Here is an 18628-nt window from a genome sequence, read left to right on the forward strand (position 1 = left end):
GGGCATCAAAAGGTTCTTTTTTTCTTTTTAAAGCAAAGGTTGACTTTTCACTCTGCACAGCCACCCCTCCCACTCTGCCTGTAATCGGGTCTTTAGCATGCCTCTCCTGTGAAGTACTCCTGAACTAACTTGTCCGCATTTACCCAGAGGGCAAGGGAGTGGAAGGGGTGGGGGAGAAAAATCCATACAACATCAAAACCAAAAAACAATCATGTTTTTCAGGCTGTGAGGCCTACGGCACCCTGAGTCCAGAATGCCGAAAACTCTCCCAGGATATAGAATATACTGAAATGTGCCTCTTTGAGGTGTGAGTGCCAGGGCTCTGCAGATAGACTGGGATGAGGCTGAAATACTTCTCTGGATTATCTGTACTTTGTCCTTCCAGAAACCATTCAGCAACTTTCAGGACTGGCAGCACAAAGGCTCTCTGTTTAAACATGGGTAATAGCCTGGGCGATGGCAAATGCCTGCTCAAACAGAGCGACTTTTGTTTCTCTGTGACAGCGGAAGGAGGTTGAGAGGGGCCAAAAAGTGTTATCCTACTCACCCGGAATATCTCTAGCAATCTGTGGCTGGGAGATGCTGTGGTTTCTTCTGATTTGTGAGGATAGCAGGAATGAGATCAAGCTGGGAAGGGCTCTGATATGTTTATATAAACACCTTTATCCCAGAGTGTCTTCAAACTGATCTACAAACAAGATTGCTTCATCCATTCTGAAATGCTACCCACTTTCGGGATGGAACTCTGCGGCTGCTAACCAGTGCATAGAATTGAGTTGCTGTGATCCATTAAAACATGCCCTTACTAATATAGAGTGAGTAGCATGGAGTGGGAGACGTTCTCTCTCAAAACTATTCCAGCTATCGACTCTTTTCCAGCCCTTATTTAGTGAACTGGTAGCTTCTCTGATGGTTAGCACAATATGTCAGATTTGTGGAATATTAGGGCCAAATTCATCACCGATGACATAATAAAAGGGGGGCCGTTCGCTGGTGTTGTCCCAGTTTATGCCAGCAATGCTTCTGGGCCGCAGATTAAATGGCTTTTCCAGTGCTCTCCTGCATCTGATGAAGTGAGCTGTAGCTCACGAAAGCTTATGCTCAGATAAATTGGTTAGTCTCTAAGGTGCCACAAGTCCTCCTTTTCTTTTTGTAAAAACCCCTGTAATCGATAGCTAAAGGTCTGGGGTTATAGATCTCACCTGCAGAAATTTATCTTTCTTGTGCTGTCTCTCTACTACTTTTTTAAAATACACCTTTTTCAGGCCCTCTTCTTCACTCCTGTAAAATCTCGTGCTGTTCTTGCTCTGCTTTTGGCTATGTGACCTCTCCCTGGAGGACACCTGAAAGCTGTGAATAAGCCATAGGACACCTTTATGACATCACTGGCCAAAGGGTCCTCCCCACTCCTGATGGACCAAATATAGCTCACATTGTTCTGCAGTGTGTAACAGCAATCTCCAGCTGCCTTTCTCTTTGATACAGAGATGCAATCAAAACCTGCTTGGAGCAGGTCATGCTGGGGCCTCCATGGGCCTCCTATCTGTGTTCAGAAAGGGGCAGCTGATATCTGCACCAGTTTATACAAATCCCTCATGCTATGGAAGCCAACAGTATAACTCCCATTGGCTTGTTTGATGGGGGAAAGTTAGGATTTAAGCCTATGGGATGGGAGGCGGGCATTAAGCGCCTGGCAAATAGCCAGCAGAGCCCTCGATGGGACATTCTTGCCTTAGGATAACAGCAGCTAGAGCCTGCTTGCATCCCGGGGGCATGTCTCGTTAGCACCCTAAAGTTCAGAGTTAAAGATTCCTAAGAGTCCAACACTGTCTGCTGAGCCTGCGGCTCTGGCTCGAATGATTCTCCTAAGGCCAGCTAAGGAGCTCGGTGATTTGCCAGAGAGGGGAGGATAAAGTGATAGGGCTTCTTTTGCAAACCAAACGTGAGAATCCATCCTGGGGAAATCTGCAGCGATCTGAGAGGTCGCAGTCATTAGCTACTTTTAAAGTTCCTGTGCCATCATAAATCTCCCGATATTTCTTCTGTCCACTAGCAGGGAGAATCCCTCCACCACCACCACCAGCTGGTAGCCTAAGCGATTGCTTTCACATTCCACCTGACTGCCAACCACTGGGGTCACCCAGAGGTAACCACAGGGCAGGAAGCCTCTGTGAGCAGCCCTGCCGCAGCGGGGATTAACCGCCTCACTGGGCCGCTGCCCTCAACAATTTTCTGGTCAGTAACTTTTTGAAAGGAGAGCGTGTCTTGTGCCGTAGGGAGCGGGGGGCAGGAGTGGGTGGGGAGAGAAGACACGGTGGCTGGATTCTTTCCAGGGTGGGAAACAATCTGTCCAATAACTTCTTCATGACAGAGATTAAATTTTCCTTCCCTTCCCTCCAAACCCATGAATGGATGGCTATGCAACATCCTGACATGCCATGTAATAAGGAACAGTGTCTCTCTGTCTCCTTCACCACTGCATCTCTCTTTGTAAAGCAGAAATTCCTAGCACCGTGAGGTTTCCTCTTTCTAGCATTTAGCTGCGAACTTTGTAAGCGGTTTGGGATGAAAGGCTTAAATTTTAATACTGGTGTCCAAACTGGAATCCCAGATCCAAAAAACCTCAGAACTTTGGAGCATTCATAGTCCAAATCCCCCCTCTGCCTTTTGCAAATGCCTCCTATCTTTAGAATGGGCCATTCCCTGAACTCCAGATCCAGACACGTTTCAAGATTAGGGTGTTAATAAGCTACATATGTGCTCTTTGCAATAAGATAAAGCTGACTGAGCTCTCTTAAGGCTAACTTTAAGCATAAGGTACGATGACAGTTGCTTAGAGTGCCACGTCTGAAGGAGTGACAGAGCAGTGCACAGAGCACCATGTTTGCTCATCTACAGACCAGCAAGAGCCAACATCTGCAAAACACAGGCAGGGGTTCTGACACTGACAGTGAGAGCCCTGGAAAGGGCTTATTTGGAAAATAGTTGGGGCACCAAAGACCACCTGTGACTCTGAATCCCTCTGTGGCTAGTCGTGGTATGATCTGATGCAACCTCACCAGGGTGGCCAACAGAAAATGTCAAGCTGCAAATGCGTTAAGGCGGCTTGAATTCAGAAGTGTCCGGCACCTATGAGCAGGGTGGTGCAAACGCTAGTTGGGAAAGGACAATGGAGAAGCCGCCAGGAAAAAGTCAAAAACGGGACTGAAACTGTTACACCATAGGAGAGGAGGAAAAAGAAGTAATGACTACAGGCATCTACTGGCCAAAACCCACTGTGGTGATGGAGTTCCGGAGCAATGGATAGTACTATAGGGCTCAGATTGCAACAGTGATTGAAAGTCTACTGGTGCTTTGGCTCGGGAAAAGGTTTCTGTCCCTTCTCAGCCCCTGTCCAAAACCCTGTCAGGATTTGAGCTCTAAAGAGGCAGAGACGCAAGACAAATAGGGATGTGCCAACTCAGCCTTCTGGCCAAACATCAGACAGAGACCGAAAGCCTCACACGGGAGCCTGGTCTTGTGAGAGTATTCAGCCTGGTTTATAGACCAAAGACGTTTTGACTAGACATAGAAGTGAAGCATTTTGAGTTTTGCCCATCACTAAAACCAGCAAAAATGGCGGTAGGAAGGTTGGTCTTGTAGCCATTACTTTTCTCCTCCACAAAGGCTAACACACTCTGAGTCTGGGCAGTGCCATGGGCTGGGAAAACTAAAGGAAGAGGAGCTGGAGCTGTGGCCGGGGTACTGCACCCCACCCAAAACAGCCCACATTTTGATGGAGTCATTTTGCAAGGCTAGCCCACAGGTTAGTCAAGGTCCCAAAATAGCCATTATTGGCTTACAAAATGTTACCATGTCCCACGCTTGCACCATAATGCGATGGCACACTCGTCCCCTGCTCGTACAGTTCTTCACGATGTATTTCCTGACATCATTATATGTAAGTTTGTCCCCGTTTGACTCATACAGATGGCAATGCTGACAAGCAGAGTGGAAATGGAGAGAGAAGTCTGTTTCCTGTTATCTATCGGTCGTGTGATAGCCCAGACAGCTGGGGAGGATAGGTCATTTTCTTGCCTTGTCTGGTTCCCCCTGTCTGGCTCACTCTCTCTCTCTCTCTCCGCCTCTTCAGCTTGTTGATTTACGTTTTCACCAGTTGCATTGATGGGCATGAACCTGGTAGTCCCCTTGCAAACAACAGGCTAAACTCCCCATGAATGTAAATGCATAATTCCATAGATTTTTGCCTGATGCCTTCATAAGCAGCCATCAGTGTTGTATTTTGTTTCCCTCTTTATACATAAGTGAGAGAGGCCCAGAGAATTTTATATTATCCCTTTTGTATTTCATAACTCCCTCTGTGGTCACACTGTTCCTCCTCCTCCACCCTTTTAAAAATACATCTTCAACAGTAAATTAAAATCTTGTGAAATTTCACACATTCTGTCTTTCTCTTCGAGTCTACAGAGCAGAAATTGGAAGTGGCTCCCAACCAAGCTATGAAAACAAGATGACACTGAACACAGGCTAACTTCAGTTTTGCAAGCTTGGTGGGGGTGGTGGGGATCGTTGGGACAGGGTGAAGCATAGAGACCTGCAAGCACTGGCTTGTCAAGGCTACCTTTTAAAAGGGTGGCTTTTAAGCAGGGGGGCTGTTGGGCTGGCTAGGAGAGCATTCTACATTCTGCCATTTATTTATTCAGACTTTTGGCCGTAGTGGATCTTTTCTTGAAGCATTTTAAAGTTGAAGACCTATTTCTCCTTGCCCGCAACCTCCTCTGTGAGCCAAGGTTTCCAGCAAAATGGCTCTGGCTCAATCTCGCCTGCTCTAAAAGCTCTCTGCATCCTATCCCCCATGCATAGTACTGAAGTTCTGCTTCTTTTCTTTCCTCCTGAGTGTTGTCCTCATACAACCCCAGTGAAATGTGAGTGTCTGCCCACTTGGCTTTATCATTGCATATCACAGCAAGACCGTATGTAGTATGTTTCTTACAGCAGCTTTGAAAAAGGGTTAACTAGAGAGATTTGAATTTTTGTATCTTCTGGTTACGCCTTTGGAACAAATGGGTGTGAAAAAGAGGGACGGGCAGATTCAGAGCTGGTTCAAAGGCAGTTCAGGCACCTTGTTTGATTGTGAAGCCAAATGGAACACAGTCAACAAACCTCCAAAGACACAGTGGTCCCTTCAGAAGCTCCTTACAGCTCTATATCTGTATGTATTTCTGGGTGTGTGTCTAAATAAAGATACATAAAGATCACAGGGGTTTAAAGAACAGCATTCGTTTTAAATTTAACCCATTAAGGAAGTTGGCTGGAACCCAGGTACAGTCAATTTTTTTCCATGTTCGACTGTACTTCAAGTGTCCTTTGTACTGCAGGAGCAGTGTAAATGAGAATCAGGCCCTGTGCTGATAATGAAGTGGCTCATCTTGTCCAGCGAGGAAACTTTCTTCAAGAGCTTTATTGTGGGCAGGGAATGCTGAATGCTCTGTCGTCTTGTGTTGTCATCCAGTTGACTCTAGGGGTTGCGTTACGGGCAGTTATGTAATTCAGTCTCTGGACCTTTTTGTCTTTCAGCACTTGGTCACCCAAAAGTCAAAGAGAGCTAAAATCCTAAAGATGCAATGTATTACTTCTTTAACCCTTTTAAAAAAAACAACAATCAGTTAAAAAAAATGCCAATCAGTTCACACTAATCTTCAAAGGGAGTGCAGTGGCTGAAAGCTTGAGTCACAGAGTCACGTAAGATCTGTATTTCAGAAGATTTTCTACCAGCATTAGCAAATTGCTCAGAAATGACACCATCATTAAGGCTAAAAGCCTTTCCTGTTATGAGCCCAATTTTCCAATCTCTTATGCAGAATAACCCACTTAGGAGGAGCATTTGGCTCTGAGAATTTCTTCTCTCTTCTATGGTTTAATACTGGTTATGCCATGTTGCGTTAGCCGTGTTGATCCCTTAATCCTGAATAGTAATTTGCATTAAGAATGTTCTCTTCTGTGGGGATTTCTGTGTGGTGAAAACTGCCTTGTGAGCATAAGCAACCTACAGATTTTCTCTTCTTTTTCCTGCTTTGCCTACCAGCTCATGGGGAGGTCAGTGCCATTAAAGTCTGTAGGGATACACGCTGTCCTGTAATTTCACTTTTGTAAAATGACACGTTTCCGATGGCTCACAGTGATATGGACAGAACCATCCCTTGGGTAGGGTGAATCAGGGCGACCGCTCTGGGCCCCGCACTTCAGGGGACCCCGCGGGCTGCTGCAATTGGTCCCGGAAGACATAGGCATGGGAACTAGAATGTTGCTGTCAGCTTGTTAAATAAATGCTGAATGAGAGCTTGCATGTATTAATTGCAAAATAAATAAAGGTAACAATTGAGGTTTCTGATTTAAAATGTCCTTGTCAATGTGTGTTTAGAGTTCTCACAGCCCCATTGCAGATGCTGACCCATTATATTGAGCATATGGCATAGGAGCTGCAATGTCCCCAGGACAGCAAGTCTGAGACAAAGTTGGTTTAGGAATCGTAGGGCTTGAGTCTGTGGCCTTCCTTCGACAAAAAGCCTGTTGAACTCACTAAATGGTGAGTCTCCTTGCTCTTGTGGGTTTAACTGAAAACCACCACATTGTTTTATAATGAGCTTCTTGCTTAATTTCCTCCTCTTTGGTATAGTATTGGCTTCTCCTCCTCCTCCATTTTCTTGAATTGGGAATTCACCTAGAAGAGTGGTTTCCAAACTTTTTAGGCTGGGAACATCTTTCCAAATGATGTAGTCTCCTGCATACCCCCATCTGAGATAGCGTCATAATAGACCTATGACTAGGTTGCCAAGTCTGACAAAATAAAATGCTTTGTCCGCCATTACTGAATTTTTCTCGCATAGCTCCTGATGAGAGCTTACGTACGTACCCCAGTCTGAAAACCATTGACGTGGAATAATAGCTTATAAACTGTCAGCATTCTAAACTGTTACTTTCCATGTGTCGGCTAGACTGTATTTTACCTTACCAGGGAGCAGAAGCTCTAACAAAATGTAGTTGTCAATGTATGACCAGCAATAATATGCAGTGTGTATATATGGGGCAATGTTTTTAGGGTTAAACCTAACCCACTTCCCTGAGTTCCACCCCATGTCTGCATGACAACATTAGGATTATATCAGAGAAACTGTGTGTGTGTTGATGGCTTGTTTGTTTTAATTGCCCATGTGCCTGGCTTATTTAATGATCACCTTATGCCACTGGCCAATCATTTGGCCCAGAGCTCCGATTTTCAGCGCCAACTGTTACACAGCTTGCAAATAAAAAGCCTTCACCTGGACATTGTGCGTCAGTCACCATCACGATGGAGTCACTTAACGCTGGCCACCAGCATGACCACCACCACCGTAGTTCCCTAGACCCATGTGTTACATAAATATTTTTGTTTAAAAATCAGTGGAGCCCTAAATGAAACAATGTGACAGGACTGGCACTGCAAATGCAATTAAATGAGCCATGTCGAATTGTTCAAGTTAGAAACAGATTTTAATTACAGTAGATTCAAAACAGGAACAATTTTTACTTGAGCAAATGTTTCTCGCTGCAGATCATCCTGTGGGGTCGAACCGAGAAGTGCCTTAAGGAAACCACAGAGGAGATTAGAAGGATGGGAACAGAGTGCCATTACTTCATTTGCGATGTGGGAAACCGAGAGGAAGTCTATCGGCAAGCCAAAGCTGTCCGGGAAAAGGTTGGTCTGTGTGGTGGATCCAGTGATGGGCAGAGTTTAGAAAATCCCCTAACCAATGGCAAGTGGGAAATGTTCTCTGGCGGCTTAGGAAGAAGGGCATCTATACATTCTGCATCTGGCAAAGGCCTGGCCCTGTCCGTTTCTTGCTTTGATAGTAGGGAATAAAGGGCCTGATTCTCCAATGCCTTCTGACCTTGCTTTGACATTTATATCTGGGCAAAGAAGTTATGAAGTGCTACCAAATCAGAATTCTCTATCCACTCACACCAGGTGTCCATTTGACACCAATTTTGTACAGAGGAAATACTTGCACAAAGTGTAAAGACAGCAGGGAATAAGTCCTGGTAGGTCTTACGCTGGATCCTGACACTGTATCAAGAAGCTGAGTGTGGAAGGAGCTGTGAAAGAGCAAATATCCCACCACGGAGCCAGCCTCTCTTCTCTTGAAATATCTAGGTCAGTGGTTCTCAAACTTTAGTGTTGGTAACCCCTTTCACACAGCAAGCCTCTGAGTGTGATCCCCCTTATAAATTAAAAAAAACTTTTTTACATTTAACACTATTATAAATGCTGGAAGCGAAGTGGGGTTTGGATTGGAGGCTGACAGCTCGTGACCCCCCATGTAATAACGTCGCAACCCCCTGAGGGGGTCACAGCCCCCAGTTTGAGAACCCCGATCTAGGTGATATTATAGGACTGAAACTGAATTATAAAATGCAAGTTATAATAATATATAAGACAATCCTAATAATAGCCCAACAAAGGCAACTGGCTGTTGATTTGGGGGGAACTTCTTTTAACTATAGATCTATCGCTAGTCCTTCTCATGCTCCTGGCCGTCTTTCCAGCTGCCTTTCTCCTTTTGAGTGTCTCTTTGTAGGGACAAATGTTTTACACCACTTTGTCTTTGTTTCAAAACGGTGTAGAATTTCATTAGTAGCCAAACAACATGCTACGAAACTGCCTGGAAAGAAGAACCATGGAGAACTCATTTGTGCAAATGTTAAGTATCTGTGCTTCAGCTACTTTAAGCTACCTGGGGTACATTGTAGTCACCAGAAAGATTACAAAGCCCCGTGTGGCAGGAACTCAGAAGAGGCCATGGATTCACACTTCAGTAAAAGGACCAAAGTGACTGCTGTATTTGTGAAAAGAGATGTCCACTGTAACCAATCAGCTGCCCCCTTTTTCTTTTTGCAGGTGGGTGATATCACCATCCTAGTGAACAATGCTGCTGTCGTTCATGGTAAGAGCTTGATGGACAGTGATGACGACGCTCTACTCAAATCACAACACATAAATACCCTGGGACAGTTCTGGGTAAGATAAGCTCCTGTATCCAGCGTATTCAGACTTGGAAATGAGAGTGACAAATTACAGCCAGTAAACACTTGGCTGCTGCTAGACTTTTCCAAACGATGCTTGGTAAGATCAGCCTGACATGAAAACGAGCCAGGAAAAACAATGTGAAAGGCAAAGGCCAGAGGAGAGAAGTCTGAGGAAAAAATTGAGTTTGACAGATTCCCTCAAATTGATTTCAGTTACTTCTGCTAAAATACCATATTAAAGGCTTCCAGTAATTATAATGCCTCTGATGCTCTTTTAAACTCACCCTGTGACTTACAAGAAAAACTCTGATTTCCTTTGAGAAATCCCAGGCGCACAAAAGAGAGTTTCTCTGTTTGATGCACATCTGGAACATGAGCGAAACATGACCAGATGCATGGCTGCGTTGTTCAAGGAAGAGAGCTTGCATTAAACTCATTCAGTTTCTAATTAGATCCGTTAAAAACTAATGTACTTGTGTTGTTCCTCTCCATGTTGAAGTCTTTACCCTAAATAATGTGCATCTGAGCAGAACAGGGCATGATCTTTATTGCCTTTTATTTTGTGCACGGCTTAGGGTTGTGATAGCACAGGTTTGGTTTTGTTCACGGGAATCAGGTTAACTGAGGCTTTTTGGAACCACTCACAGAGCGAGGCTCCCTTCAGTATGAAGCGGGGCCTGAATCGTGGAGTTTGAATGTAATTACTCCGCATACCCCTGAACAACGGAAAGCACAATTGGGCCCTGCATCACTAGGCTTGTTTTCTTAGTGGCTATAATTCCTGTTGTGTCTCTCCTTTGTGAAGTTTTTTTTTTTTAGTTTCTCTCTCTGTTCCTTTACAGACCACCAAGGCCTTCCTGCCACGCATGCTGGAGCTGCAGAATGGGCACATTGTTTGCTTGAACTCTGTCTTGGCCTTGTCAGCCATCCCTGGTGCCATTGACTACTGCACCTCCAAAGCCTCTTCCTTTGCCTTTATGGAAAGCCTGACCTTGGGATTGCTGGACTGTCCTGGAGTGAATGCTACAACAGTCCTGCCATTCCACACCAGCACAGAGATGTTTCAGGGCATGAGAATAAGGTCAGTCCAGAGGAGATGGTGTAAATCATCTCACTGAAATTAATCAGCTGAACATGTTCGTTAATGCCTGGGGTTTTTTAAAGAGAATTTGATATCTGATCTGGCTGCCTGTGAGCAGAGGGGTCAGTCTAGGCCTCCTGAAGCCATCAGGCTGGTTCTTCTGATTTGCTGGTACACTCCTAACGTGTACAGTTCAATTTGCCCTTCCTATGGGAGGGTGTCTTCCAGGCAATTGTTTCTAGAGAGAAAATTAGAAGTGACTTTTGCACTGGGAGCCAGCTGTGGACATCAGAGCAGAGGAATCAAACTGATGTCTGAGGTTGTTCAAAGGGGCGAACAGTCCTACAAGTTGGGAATCCACACGACAAGTTCCTAGTTCCTTCTTTATTCCTGTTGAGGGGCTCAATCCTCCCCCACTGGAATGAATGGCGAAAAGTTTCACTGACAGCGGTGAGAAGGGCACTGGACCCTAGCCTGCTCCTACAAAAGTTAACGGTTTTCAAGGGGCTAATGACTAGCCAAAATTAACCCTTTACCAGTGGTGGACCCGTATCTCTTGAGATGAATTGCTAACACAGTTTGTGCACCCTCCGCCGTGGTGAATGGTGCAATGTGACGTCGCCGTTGGGAGCTGGAAATCCATGTTCCTGGTATTAAGAGGCATGGGAGCATCTGGTTTTTGTCTTTCGCCTGCCAGTAATTTAATCCAAGAAAAAGGCAGGAGAGAGGAAGAGGAGGGAGCAGTCCCTGTTATGCCCTCTTATAAGATGCAGCATATGCTCCCCTCGGCCTTGGTGCCAGCCCAGCTTTACTGGTTTGGGTAGTGAGTGATAGGACCAGGGTCTCATCCTCTCTCTGCTCCTCCCTGACAGTTTTGTGGGGTGGTTGAATGCTGGCAGCAGCTCAGAGAGCCCAAGGACTGGGATTGTACTGCACCCTAATTAGGTAATGAGTTTACTTCTTAATTTCTTCACTCAGGTTCCCCAATCTTTTCCCCCCACTGAAGCCAGAGACTGTGGCCAGGAGAACAGTAAAAGCTGTTCAGCTGAACCAAGCCTTCCTCCTCCTTCCGTGGACAATGCATGTACTTGTCATCTTGAAAAGGTAAATATTTCACTTCTCTGTGGCTGCCTGACCCACCCATTTTACCCTTTGGGCAGAGATGGGAGGCAACCCCGATTTCTGTCTGCTAAGCCAAATCTCATTTGACAGTTGCACGATACAGTAATTACCTAGGACCAGATTGTCCCCTCCCACAGAAGCCAGAGGGCATCAAGGATGGGGAGAAAACTTTGCACGGTTCCATTTGTAGAGTTGTCTTAAGTTTGTTACATCTGCGTATGTGCCCCCACCCCCCCAATGAGGAAGCAGATCCAGCCCTCAAAACTCACAGATCCCTGAGATCTGTACTGACAATCTGTTTCCAGGAAATTTCTTACTTATTAACCCATTTATCTATTTGATTTTTTTATTTAGTAACCCCCTCTCCAGATTCCAGCAACTGTACAAAATGTATAAAATATACACCTTCTCATTTCTATTTGGAGACCACTCTTTCTGTAAAGCTATGAGAACATAAAAATGTAAACCAAAATTAATTATTTTTATGTGATCAATTTTTTAAGGGAACTTGAAACTGTGTGCAGAAAATGAACCCTATCTCTCTCACTGAAATAATTGAGGACAGCACATTTTAAATTTATTTTCCGTGAGCATTGAGACCAGAAACCATCTAAAAATAGAGCTCATCCAATCACAGAACTGAAACATTGCCATGTGACTTATGTCACCAATCGCAACTAAATGACACATCCCAGATTTCAGATAGGAAACCAAAAGTGAACAAAATTCTCAACATATGTTAAATACCTTTGAATACCAAATAAATCTGAGAAAACCTTGCTCCATTCGTGGACACTTTACAACCAGAAGAAGAATGGGCACCTGTCAAATATATTATTTGTTATGAATTATTCATTTAGCTTGTCAGCACAAAAGACAACAGGAAAAAAGCACTTCATTCAGACCAGGACCATGGGATGAAAAAGGTAAATACCTAAACAGATAGATAGGTATTCAAGATAAATATATAGATTGATTCTCAATATAAATTCTCAAGATTTATAACATTGAACAGAATCTTGCAATTTAAGAGATGTAGATAAGAACGGCTGTACTGGGTCAGACCAGGGTCCATATAGCCCAGTGTCCTGTTTTCTGACAGTGGCCAATGCCAGGTGCCCCAGAGGGAATGAACAGAACAGGTCATCATCAAGTGATCCATCCCCTGTTGCCCATTCCCAGCTTCTGGCAAACAGAGGCTGGGAATGATGCCTTCTTACAGGTTACAGTTGTTCTACCAGGGCCTGTTTAGTAAGCTCTCTCTTAGTAGGAAGAGACTCTATAGCACTTTCTCCCTTAGGGCCAGTCATTCCAGGTTCGGATCAACTTCAGATCCCACCGAAGTTGTTGGAAACACGCAGCTTGCAAGACTGGACCCTTGGTATTTCTGACGGAAAGATGACTGCCTCATGCCACATTGTGTGTGTGTGTTTGCGTCTTCTCATTTGAACAGATTAAAAAGTGTGTTTATTTTCTTTCTCTGCAGCATTCTCCCTCGGTCAGCACTTGAAGAAATCCACAAGTTTTCTGGAAGCTACACCTGTATGAACACGTTTAAAGGGCGAACATAGACCTGGTCATACTTAGAGGTCATAGTTCATTCTAAAATGAAGCCAACACAAGCAGCAAAATCCTGACAAGATTGTGAATCAACGGTCTTGGCTTTTAGCCTGCCTTGCTCGTGTGACTTGTGCTGCTGTCAGGCAACAAATTTCTTGCAGGGCATATCCATAGCAACACAACCTTTGCACAGGACCGCATGGCTAGACTGGACTTTTGGGAAGAACAACAAAAACGTTGAGATGTTTGTACAATGTTTAATTCTTTAGAGTCTGATTCTTACATCCGCTCATAGTTTTATGATTTAATTGTCGTTTTAATTGTACCCTTAGGCTGCTCCAACCAGGGTGCAGCACATCCCTCCCCACTCTGCTCACAGAAACAGGAAGAGCAACTAGTGTTGATTTCAGATCAGCTTTTTGAATGAGAATTTAAAAAATGGCTTTGCAGGGTTACTAGCTAAGGGTGTTTATTGGGACCCCACTTTTTTTCCTCGCTCACTGCATTGGGTGGCTGTACTTTACAGCCATTGAAGCAGATTGTTCCGCTCATTCCTTCTGCATCTCTGGACAGGAGCAAATAGCTGGTCCGCTCAGGGGCCACTCAAGAAGCCTGAGTGTGGAAGGACAGCGCTAGCCATAGCAAGTCTTTATTGCTGCCTGTCCAAAGGCTGAAGTGGCAAGCTCAGAAAGAGGAGTGACTAGACATATTTCATGAGATGGACAATCTGAATAGTGGAAGGTCCCGCCTACCGCTGAAATCATATACAGAAAGTAATTGTCCTTCTGAATATTTTTGTTCATTTGTGGTGAAATATAATTTCCTTTTAGCAATAATCCCTAGATTTCCACTCATTTAGTCAGTCTTGGCTTGGGAACAAACTAACCTTAGGGCCTTCCTCGGCACACCCTTATTCATGCAAGCAGTCCTTACACCGAGAAATCCCATTGATCAACCCGCACGGAGAAGGAAATGGAATATGTTCCAAAAAGTAGAAGGATGTGACGCATGGACATGAAATGTGAAGGTGGGAAGCGCAATGAGCAAAGGCCCGATGTAACCCCCATTGAAATCAATGGGGATCTTTCCAATGACTTATGTGAGAGTTGGATCAAGCCCTAAATGAGCCAAAAAGGGGAGGAAGCAGTGAGGTAGAATTCCCAACGAGACATTCATTTTTATTGTTCTTGTTATTTTTTTGTACAATACAGTTTCTTTAACAACCCAGTAAAGTACAGCTACACATCCCCATGACTGATCCATCATGCAGCACTGGGCATACTACCATGTCCTAAACATAAGAGAACACAACTGAGAGAGGTATTAATCATAACTGCAGCATAGCTTGGCCGCAGGTGTGATCGGCGAGCACCTCAAGAAAAGTGCTTTAAGGACAGTCTTGTGGCTAAAGCACTGGAGCGTGAGGTAGGATTCCTGCCTTCTGTTTGCAGCTCTGCCTCAGACTGCGTGTGTGACCCCCGGGGCAAGTCACTCCTCTCATTGTGCTTCAGCAAAGATTGTTGTGAGGCTCGGTTCCTTAATGTTTGTCAAGTGCTTTGCAGTCCTCAAACGGTGGGAGCAAAATGTTGTTTGCTTACAGTTGGAGAGGTTACTTGCAAAAATGTAAAGACGAGAGGAAGAATCCACATAATAAAACATCTGTTTCTAGAGGAGATCTGTGTTTCGTTGGAAAAGCTGGAAGTGGATCTGTGCATTTGGATGCTCTCTTTGTTCTGTTGTGTAGAATGGAGAGCAAAGAGCTAGATTTGGTGATACTTTTAAAATCTGACGGTCTGATCCCTGGCTGGTGTATATCCATATAGATTCATCAATGAATGGATTTTGCAAGCTCCACAACCTAAGGCAGTGGTGGGCAGCCCATGGGCCTCATGCGGGCCATGAGACATTTTGCTGGTGTTCCCGGCCATTCGGAGCTGCGGGAAGCCCCACGGACATAAGGCCTTGTCTACATTTGAAATGTTAGTGGCACAGCTTGCACCACTGTAGCGCTTCTGTGTAGACACTGCCTACGCTGACAGGAAGGGTTCTCCTGTTGGAATAGCTAATCCACCTCCCCAAGAGGCAGTAGCTAGAATTCTTCCATCGAGCTAGCGCTGTCTACACCGAGGGTTACGCTGGCTTAACTACACTGCTCAGTGGGGTGGACTTAACTTTAAATTTAGTGTTGATCGGGCTTGAGAGGCCGATCCTGCAAAGAAATCGATCCATGCAGACTTTTTTGCCTACATAGGGTCCCAGAGAAGTCAGTAGGTCCCTTTGCAGGATCAGGGTCTGAGGGATCATTATTGCCATGATGGCATCCAACTTCCCTAGCTATTGGAGATTAACTGTGCTTTCCCCCTGAGGTCAGGATCACAAAGCTTACTTATGGCATCTGCTTTGAAAAGGCATCCTACAGTGGGGTTTTGTATTGATTCCCTAGATATCTGCAGCTCTGTGGAGAGATTGCAAAGGTGCATTTAGTCTCTGTGATTCTGCACCCCCAGTGCTCCCCCAGTGGGCTCTTGGAGGTTTGTTTATTTTCTGAGAAGCAGTAGAATTTGGCAAGAGCTCTAGTTAGTTCACGAGAGAGCCCTTCCAGGGATCTGCCAGGAATACAAAGGTACCATCTGTATTGAGATCCATTTGGGGTGAGGGGGAACGCTGCCCTCCTCTCCCCATCTAATCCTGTATATTTTCTCATTATCCATGATCAGGCATGCCAGCCTTGCAGCTGTAAGAACAAACAGAATTGGTGGAAGAGGGCTTCCCTGCTGGGGACCCTTAAATTAAAACTTTGGTTTGAGGTTCCATTAATTAGTGACATGACAATTCAAAGAGGCGGTAAAGAGGCATTCCCACAGAATATACCGAACCCCCCATCCCTGCTCCTTCTCTGTACACTGAGTGCTGTCTGTTTCTTTCTAATGAATATGAACGAGTCAAATGCCACCCGAGACTCACCCTTCCCCTCCCCGCACACACCCCCTTAGCTCTCCCCACCCCTCAGGGTCTCTGAGCGGACAGCAGGTCAAATAGCAGTCACAGTGGGGGAGAGGTATGCAGCAAACAGAAAATAACAAGGAAAACATTGGCGCTTCTCTTTAGAATTCGAGTTGGACAAGATCCCTCCCTCTGGTGCGAAGAGAAGGAATGTTTTGCGCCTTTATGAACTAGTGTCTTGCCTGGCTGGATACATTCTGAAGACTTTGTTTCACGGAGTGCCTCCTCTGGAATGCTGGTTGAGGTCTTCTGTCCCCTCAGACGTAAGGCGGGTAAGCTGGAGGCAGGGCTCATGCAGGCATGCTTTGTAGAAGCCTTAAGGCTTTCTCAAAAGAATTTCCGCCCTTCCACTTATTTTAATTTTGGTTTTCCCTGCTCTCTCCACCCTTTTTTTAATCCCTATATCATAATTGCACATTTCAGTGCCACCATCTTGTAGCCAGATGTCAAATAGAGGGTCTGGAATAAATCTAAGACAGAGGTATATATTTATTAGCCTGTCGGAGAAGGAGTCAAGATGAGGCTGCAGGAACAGGCCGTCGAGGTCTCCTGTGAAATTAGCAAAACTTTTCAGGTTTTCTCGACTTATTCCAATGTGTGACCCAATAGAAAAGTACCCACAGTGCATTTTCTTCTTCCTGAGCAGGAGGCTGTTGCTGCCCCTCTTAGAACTAGATTGCTAGGAAAACTTTGGGACTTGTTCTGTCCTGACGTAAAGCCTGCAGGGTGCCTGGGGTTTAAGTGGGGGCATATGGCAGTGCTGTGTGTTGTCAGAGGCTGGTATTTGCACGTGGTAATTTGCAGAGGGGGCGGATGGGGGATGGGAGTACTCCCTTGCAAGTGAGGCCACTGATCCTCCCCCACTTCACATTTTTTAATCATAGAATATCAGGGTTGGAAGGGACCTCAGGAGGTCATCTAGTCCAACCGCCTGCTCAAAGGAGGACCAATCCCCCAATTTGTGCCCCAAATGGCCCCCTCAAGGACTGAACTCACAACCCTGGGTTTAGCAGGCCAGTGCTCAAACCACTGAGCTATCCCTCCCCAAAATGAAAAGCCGTGCCACTAAGTGCAACCTGGTGCACTTAGAAGCAAAAAAAATTGCCCTCTTCAGCTGTATCCTTTATGATGAGTCGGTTTAGAAGAATCCAGAGAAGAGAGTGAGCTCCCCTCGATGCAGTGAAGTCCTGCACCCCCATTTCTTTCTTCAAGTTAAGCATTGGTGGAAATTATCCGCATAGGCCTCCTGGGACCGTAGCGCCTGCCTAGGCAAGTGACTGCAGCATTTGCAAAGGAAAGCTTGTATACTTTTCTGTAATGTGTTAATCCATGTAGGTGGGAGCGATTCGATCTAGGTTTACAAGCCTTTCAGACTGCTCCCACCACCCCCACGTTCAGGTACTAACAGATCGTCCAACACTTGCCAAATCTCAAAAAGCAACAGGCCAAATTCAGACTCCGCCTAAGTGGGTGCTTTGTCTTTAGGGACACACCTGTGGGAATTTGGCCCAATGTTATTTTTCTTTCATTGAAATCAAGCTGCTTTTCTGCCTGAAAAAAGGGTAACAGAGCAGCCTTGCATCAGGCACTTTGTATTTTTTGGTTTCCTTGCATGCCAGCACTGGTTTTAATAAACTGATTCAAGGTGATAAATATTGTCGCTCTTTGGCTGAGCCTGTCATAAACTTTTGGCGTCTGGCAAGATGCCAACGAGGGTAAACTCTTGTATTTTCAGCTGCCAGTGTCACCAAGCAAACAGCCGTATCAAAAGTGATCTCTTTACAACCATGTTCTCCATCGTGTGAAGACCCACAGGTCTGGGTATTTCAACCTCCTTGCAGCTGGGATTAGAGCCAGCACTATAAGTCACTGGCAGCAGGAAACGCCTTTCCCCCCTGAAGTTCCCTCCAGTTTTAGCTGCCTCCCCACTGTTGAGTTGTTCCCCAGGCCCTCCGTGCCACAGCGAAGCTCTCTCCGCTTTATCAAATTCCTGACTAATAATTCAGCTCTATAATGTGTCCATCTAACTCCCAGCTGTATCCCAGGGCTGCTTGTGCCTTTTGGGGGGATTGTCCCCTCAGCGTCACATAGGGTTGTCACCTCCGAGATACAAAAACCTGGGACATCTGAACCGTTTTGTCTGGGAGAGCTACTCCAATCCTAGGAAAACCTGGACAAATGGCAACCCGAGCTTCGCTTCTCTGCAGGCTTCAGGGAGTGAGGCAGGCCGAGAAAGGCACAAGGAAAGATCTGTCTCTCCTGTCTGGACACGGCCCAGATGCTGTCAACACCAGACAGTTCAGTAAGGGGCCTTTGGGCCCTGCTCCCTCCTCCTGCTGCTTCCCTCTCTATAACAAGCCCTCCCTCCCACTACACAATCCCTAGTCATAGCCCGGCCTGCGACCTCCAGGGGAAACACAGCTCCATCTGCCCCACGTGGACCCCATACAATAGAAGGGGATAGAGCCTGGGGCACAGCCTTTCTTGAACCTCACAGTCCTTCCCTGAGAGAAGGACTGTTGGGAAGACAAGACACTAAGTCCAGTCTCTTTTGAGGGCGAGGAGCTCACTAGCCACTTGGCAGTATCTTTGGAGCAATGTCTGAGCTCCCAATGAGCCCCCAGCATGGAAGCAGGATCACAGGGACAAACTGCCAAAGGAGATGTAAATAAAGAAAATCATCACTGGTATCCCCTACTCCCCTTCACTGAGTGCAGTGCTGATTTCTCTGAGTGCACACATGCTCTCACACACACAAGAGGAATCCCTCTTCCAAGGAGGAAGGTCAGCTGTCTGAAT

General features: G+C 45.6%; 1 protein-coding gene across 1 annotated transcript in view; it reads left to right on the plus strand.

The window, feature by feature from the left end:
• The window catches only part of DHRS3 (dehydrogenase/reductase 3), a 40671-nt gene extending 26204 nt beyond the window's left edge, over window positions 1-14467 (plus strand). Inside the window, exons 2-6 of the mRNA XM_077837196.1 lie at window positions 7592-7735; window positions 8936-9055; window positions 9906-10144; window positions 11123-11248; window positions 12753-14467. Of these exons, the coding sequence (XP_077693322.1) occupies window positions 7592-7735; window positions 8936-9055; window positions 9906-10144; window positions 11123-11248; window positions 12753-12837 (714 nt within the window). The 3' untranslated portion in view covers window positions 12838-14467. The remainder of the gene's footprint in view (window positions 1-7591; window positions 7736-8935; window positions 9056-9905; window positions 10145-11122; window positions 11249-12752) is intronic.
• Window positions 14468-18628: the final 4161 nt, after the last annotated feature.

The sequence above is a fragment of the Eretmochelys imbricata genome, chromosome 18 (genome assembly GCF_965152235.1).
Source record: "Eretmochelys imbricata isolate rEreImb1 chromosome 18, rEreImb1.hap1, whole genome shotgun sequence".
NCBI classification, from domain to species: domain Eukaryota; kingdom Metazoa; phylum Chordata; order Testudines; family Cheloniidae; genus Eretmochelys; species Eretmochelys imbricata.